The sequence below is a fragment of the Dendroctonus ponderosae genome, unplaced genomic scaffold, assembly GCF_020466585.1.
Source record: "Dendroctonus ponderosae isolate FM_Combo_2020 unplaced genomic scaffold, Dpon_F_20191213v2 Dpon_F_20191213_3, whole genome shotgun sequence".
NCBI lineage: Eukaryota > Metazoa > Arthropoda > Insecta > Coleoptera > Curculionidae > Dendroctonus > Dendroctonus ponderosae.
This window is the reverse complement of record NW_026018508.1, coordinates 4,284,101-4,290,711: the sequence shown is the minus strand read 5'-3', so window position 1 is coordinate 4,290,711 and position 6,611 is coordinate 4,284,101. Positions and strand designations below refer to the sequence as shown.

The 6,611-nt window shown below is 33.1% G+C and overlaps 1 protein-coding gene across 1 annotated transcript in view; it reads left to right on the top strand.

Moving 5' to 3' along the window:
* Positions 1–802: 802 nt before the first annotated feature.
* LOC109540362 overlaps positions 803–6,611 on the top strand; it is an 18,552-nt gene continuing 12,743 nt past the window's right edge. The window contains exons 1-2 of the mRNA XM_019908718.2: positions 803–1,546; positions 4,601–4,875. Coding sequence (XP_019764277.2) covers positions 859–1,546; positions 4,601–4,875 — 963 coding nt within the window. The 5' untranslated portion in view covers positions 803–858. The remainder of the gene's footprint in view (positions 1,547–4,600; positions 4,876–6,611) is intronic.

Below are 6,611 nucleotides of genomic sequence, written 5' to 3'. Positions count from 1 at the left end.
GAATTCGTAAAACAGTCTCTAAAGCAGGCTATCCCAAACTTTTTCGATAATGGAACACATTGCAAACCCAGAAATTTTAAAGGAGCACTTGGTTCCTTTAAAATTAAAATTAAGTTGTTTTCTACTGAACTTTATTTTAACATCTAAAAAAGAGGTTGCCATATTTTTTCCTCTGTATATCGAAACTTAAAAAAAGTCTGAAGTAATGGGCATGTGAAGCAAATGTATTCGTGGAGCACTAGTTCAGGTTTACCGCAACCCCCTTTTGGAAAACTCTGCCTTGGATGGTGGCAACTGTTCCCTGCAAATTGGGACAATAGTCATTTTCCAAAAAAACAACAACATGCATAATTCAAAAAATTAAGAATAATTCAGAGTTAAGAGTACGAGACATCTATTTCGAAATGACGTATTTAATGGTTCAATAAACTAGGCTAGAACTAAACTTGTGATCAGATGACAATAAGCATTATTGTTTGCCAAAGATACAGAGGTGGTTATTTGGCGGAGATATTTTGCACAGTTAATTGGACACATTTGCAGAATTACCTCAAATAAAAATAAAACATATTTGTTAAATCAACTGTGTTGTATTATTAAAAAAATATCTGGAGACTCTAATTGGAAAATCCTTTCTAAGCAATGTCCGAGATGCAGATATGAACGTAAATTTTTCATAAAAGTAAATTAAAGCAACGTTAAAGTTTTCACTTGTTATTTTCCATGGCCTTTAGCAGTCATGAAGGAGCAAAGAATTCGATCGGAATGTGAAAAGTGACAAAAACCTATATCGACTGCACGCGAATTTCAGTATTGAAGACCTCAGTCAGTGGTGATTAGTTGAATCGTGGTGGCAAAATGTGGAAGAAAAATAGGCCAGCTGAACGCCCGCAAGTCTTTTGTATTGCGATTCGAAAAAGATCAAATTCTCTTCCAGATCCGTCAGGATGGGCTAATGTGCTGCCTCCGGACAAATCCGACCTGCTGAGAAGGGAAGAAGATGAAAAGACCAGCAGTGAGAGCTCATCTGGTGAAGCCCGTGGCATTCAAGTAGAATTTTTAAAGCATGAGAATGTTGCCAGCGAAATGATGCGGTCCAATGCGGAGGAGTACTTCTTAAGCAGGGGACTCGTAAACCGTCCGAGGTCAAGCTTGCATACGCCTGAAAGTGGCCCCAGTTCCAGACCCGAGACATCGCCGCAGCCACCACGGCGTAACTCAATTCCAAGGGTCTTAAGGACAGGAAGTGTATCTCCACCGGCAGAAGAGATCCAGCCTGGCGCTTCCAGAGTGTCACTTCAATCGGGGCCTCATGCGCGTAAAAACCTTATCGCATTCGCTTTTGGGTATCCTACAGATTCGCATTGGATAGGCAGCGGCGCAGCCCCACAGGCAGCCAGGACTGAGCAGTCACATGAATCTAGACAAGAGTGTTGCTGCTGGAATAGGCCGAAATATATGAGCAACGTTTGCGTTACTGCGACTGTCGTAATACTTTTCATGGCCACAGTTTGTTGCATTTCTTTATATCTACGGTTCATTGCCCGTAAGTATATCGTCACATTGGCAAAGGACGCATTTTTATGGTTTTGGTCTCCACTAGTTTTTTTCTTACGCTTTACCAACTTTTTCATCTTTTCTAAAGCGTTTTCTGTTATCATTGCAATATGAGGCCGTTAATTAGTTATTAACCTATCATTTCTTACATTTTTATTAATATTGTTTAACTTCTTCTACAACGCTTTCTTTGCCTCTGCAGGGCGTCCCACCGGGAACCGCCTCAATCAATATCTGATAAACTGTAATTAGGAGAAATTTTAAAATTGGACATTGTGCCGAAGTCATTGGGGACAAGCCATCTAAAATGTTTTCAAGAATGCAACGCTTCAGGTTATTCCGAAAGTAGGTATCAACTTGCTCATTTTCAATGAAATACCCCATACATTATTACATTTTTGAATTCAACGACCAATTTTTAATAAATTTAATGTAATTTAAAGTCTAATCGTTTTTGATATATTTGAAATTTTATGTAAAAAATGACAGATGCAGCCACTCGAATAATTATTTATTTTTCCTATAAGCGAATATGTGCTACTTAATTTGAGTCGCATTTCTTGTTGAAAAGGATTTACTTTAATGGAATTTGGACAACATTTTCAAAACTATTAATACAAAGTGTTAAAAAAAGTAAAATAAATGAAAACCCCCATTTTTGATCATTTTATCTTATTGTATTAAAAATAAGAGTAAGCTTGTGTAGGGTTTTCTATTTCAAAAGTGATTTGTGTTTGTGATTAAGTTTTTGAAAAATTGTGAATTTAATGTTTTCAAATATTTTATCAATTAGAATTACAAAGAATAAAAACCAATTTTTTTTCTAAATCTAAGGTTTTCTCATTTTTCTTGTCGTGTTTATAAATTGAACATGCACTGTTATTTCGACGTATCCAAAATTCTTAAAATGTTCTATAATTTGTTTAACAGCACAGCGTGATGGCTTCTGTTTTTGTGAATATCTAATGGAAAATATGTCAAATGTTCTTGATATAGCTATCACATTCTACATAAATAATAAATAAGTTTAAATAACCTTCGTTTGTGTAATTTAAGCGTCTGGGCATGATTATTAATTATTTTCAAAAGGCAACTGACAGCTGTAAGCATTACTTCGACATTTGATTGTATTGAAAAATGGCCACTTTCGTCATGGCAACTAACAGTGACAGTATTTAAAAAAGATGCGACAAAATAGCCATATGAAAGAACTAAATTGACAATATTTCGAAAACTAAACATTTTTGGAATAGATAACTTTATGCAAATTTGCCCTTACTTTTAATACTGAATAAGATAAAATTATATAAAATGGGGGTTTCCATTTGAAAAAAATGGATTTTGGGCGGTTTTCTCAACGTCAATTTGAAACTTATTTTTAACACTTTATATTAATAGTTATCAACATTTTCTCGAAATTCCATGAAAGTAAGTCCTTTCAACAAGAAATTCTAATGAAATAATAATTAAGTATCACGTATTCGCTTATAGGAAAAATAAATAATTATTCGACTGGCTGCATCAGTCATTTTTTACATAAAATTTCAAATATATTGAAAACGGTTAGACTTAGGTACAGGAAATATGTATGAAACAAATTTAAAATTTGGAGCAGAATGCAACAATGTAATAATATATAGAATATTCCATTTAAAATAAGCAATTTGGCACCCACTTCCGGTGAAACCGGAAGTGTGGTCATCTTGACAATATTTTAGATCGATTGCTTTCAGTGACTTTGCCACACTGTCCAATTTTCAAATTTATCAATCAATCAAAATTACAGTTTGTCAGATATCGATCGCGGCGGTTCCCGCTGGGACACCCTGTACAGATGAAGGTTTTTCATTTCGAATAATTTGGAGTTTAAATGATATGCAGTGTATCGCAGGATAGATTCAATAAGAGGTGAACTGGACACAACAATTTTCCCAATTTTTTAATGCCATTTAAATGGAAATTAGTCATGCTTCTTGTAAAATTAAGGTATCCAACAAAATTGTTAATTCCGAATGTTGCCGTATATATACGACGTTTTAAAGCCAAAGAAGTAAAAAATCGTTACCAGTCAAGTCATCTATTTGTCAAGATACGGAAAACCAATTAAAAAGTGCTTTAGAATTAAATTTTATACCAACGTTCCAAATTTCAGAAGTATAAAAATATGCAGGAATATGGAACCGCAAACAACGCGCAAACTTTACAATGACACATTTATAAACAATCTAATTCAGAAAAAGTATATTCTTTATACAATATACTAAGAAACCTGACCCGACTCATATCTATAATGAGAATTTACATACTTCTTTTATTCCATTTCTATTTTACAAATGTAAATCTGTGGGTCGTTTAAAATTAAGGGACCATTTCAAACAACTTGTTTTTGTTGTTAAGTTAATTAATGTTAAGTTTTTTTCAAAACATTTTTGTTTGGTATTGTGCCTCAAATATGTTTTTTTCGGCAATTCAAGCAAAGGAACGTTCACCAAAAAAACTAAGGGGTTTCAGTCAAATTTAAAAACAAACAAAAACTCATTGCGAGTATTTAAAGATATATATTTACCTAGCTTTGTTTAATATTTTTTACTATGCTCTTTTTGTCTTATTTTTTGATAAAGGAAGCGACATCGATAGCGATAACGAACTGTCAAGGTTATTTTTATAGATAATTTTTTTATAAATTGCAATTTTCTCTTGTAGTTTCATGGGGTCGTCTAACTTTTTTATTCTTAGTTCTTGATTAATACTTCGTTAGCTATTGTGAAATAAGAGCATTATTTATCAATCCGTAATAAAAGAAAAGTCTGTTCTGTCTTACAAGACAAATAGGTTTCAGAAGAAATACCCTACAAACAGGTTTGAAAGCATGAATCGTCATTCTTCTTGGACCACTTTGAATTTGCTAAAATAAGACTGTTCGAAAAAACAATAATATTCTAGATAAAATATTTTATCACTCATGATTTGCATTAAGAATAAACTCTGCATATATATAGGCATATTTAAGGTGTTTAATATAAAAATACTTTTTAATTTAAAGAACCGGTTGTGATCACTACTATCGACTACCACGAACAAAACTCAATTATAACACCGACATATTTTGCGAACATCAACACCACTGAGAATCCTTGTGAAAACTTCCACCTCTTCGCTTGCCGAAGTAAAAGGAACCGTTGGATCAACGGGGATTTAAAAAAACCGTTTCAGAAGCATATAGAAACATTAATTAGCAGGTCCATAAAAACCATTCTCACCATGGACTTTAATAAACATGGACTTCCAATATCAGCTAGTCACAAGAACTTACAAGCGGTAAGTTGAACAACAAGTAGTAAGTTAGATGAATTAGGGTAATGTTGTGCATCTTATTAAAAGTTGAGAAATTCCTATTAGGTTTCCTACTTTCCAAAATATATAGAAAAGCGAAATTTGCTTAAAATAATGTTACTTTTTTAAAAGCTTATTGGGGGTGATACTTTCAAATAATTATTTCAATATCAGTGCAACTTTTAATTTTCTACAAGATTATATTATCAGATCTGAAATTCAGTATTTCGTTTTCGGCCCTCCACCATCAACGTATTTTTTGATAAAATCTACGGATGTTAGTAAAATATTTTTATGTAAATATTAGGTTGTTTCAGTGCAAGATCATGCAATTTGAAACTGTGAAAGCGGTGACAATTTGAAAACTTTTCACCCTTAATATCTTTCTTGCAGTTGAAAATATGAAAAATTGGAAAGACCCGTCAATTTTATTTGTAAGGGTAAAACTTTAAATTATTTTTTTAGCCTCCTTGTTTCAACCCCTAGGTGGGGTAGATATCACCCTGAGAATCTTAAATGGAACGGGGGGCCAAGTGGCACATCGTTTTAAAGGGCCTTCAATTCTCTTTACATTAGTTATAACTTGGTTGCTTTTTGTCTACCGGTCTCCGAATACTCGCGTTTCAAAATTGTAGAAACAGTTAAACTTGCCTGCATTCAGATCTGGGTTTTCAGTTTAGTGTTCACCCAAAAGCGATTGTATTCGGTCTCCTTGTAATACAAATGATTAGAAGAGTAGGTTACACCGTTAAAATCGTTTATAACAGGAAGAAAATCTAGCTTAAACAATTGATTTCGGATTTATTAATTATTTTACTTCGGCAGATATAAAAATCACTTTTTATTCACGGAAGAGAAATTTCTACAATAAAACCCATAGATTCTACTTACGCACTAGGTTATAAATTGTTCAAAATTTTGTTTTATTTCCTATAAACAATAATCAAGTCTATTTTTCAACCCTCTCTAATATTGACAAGATATTCCCGGATAGATCGATTGGCAGAAGGGGACCAATTGAATGGCCTCCAAGATCACCGGATTGAACACCCTGAGACTTCTTTCTTTGGGGACATTCTTAAGTACATTGTTTATAAAACACAATGCGAATTGCAGCAGAATGCTGGTCAATTCCCGGTAAAGTTTTCGGAAATGTCAGGGAAATGTAGTTCAACAATAGTTTAAAGTGTCCCTTTCAAGTGTTCATTTAAAGTGGATATCGAACTGAAAATGTGTCACATGTTCTTGATAATACTTTATCAGAATCTCTTGACCTAATTTCTATGGAAACATTGCAATATTTTATACTATTTTGGATGGCTAACTTCGGTCAACTAAATCGGAAAAGTATAAATTGTTCCCAGACACTTTATTTTCGAAAAAAACATGTGGTATATCACAGAAATCGTAATAAACTGCTCTATTCGGTAAAGTAATAATCAAATATAGTTGCCATTTAAGAAAACTGAAATTTGTGTCATATGTCAAAAGTGACAATTATTTTGGAGAAATGTCTTGTGCCATTTTGTTTGGAAATCAATTTCCTACAAGTTTTCTATGTAATGTTTTCTTGTCTAATTAATACCAACGGAACTAGGAGTAATTTAAAAATTTACCATAAATTAGTTTTTCCCAAAAATCTCTAGACAGCTGTAAAATTTTAGAAATATAAAATTTGTTTCGAGTAGACCATTTAAAACTACGATTCTTTGTCCATTTGA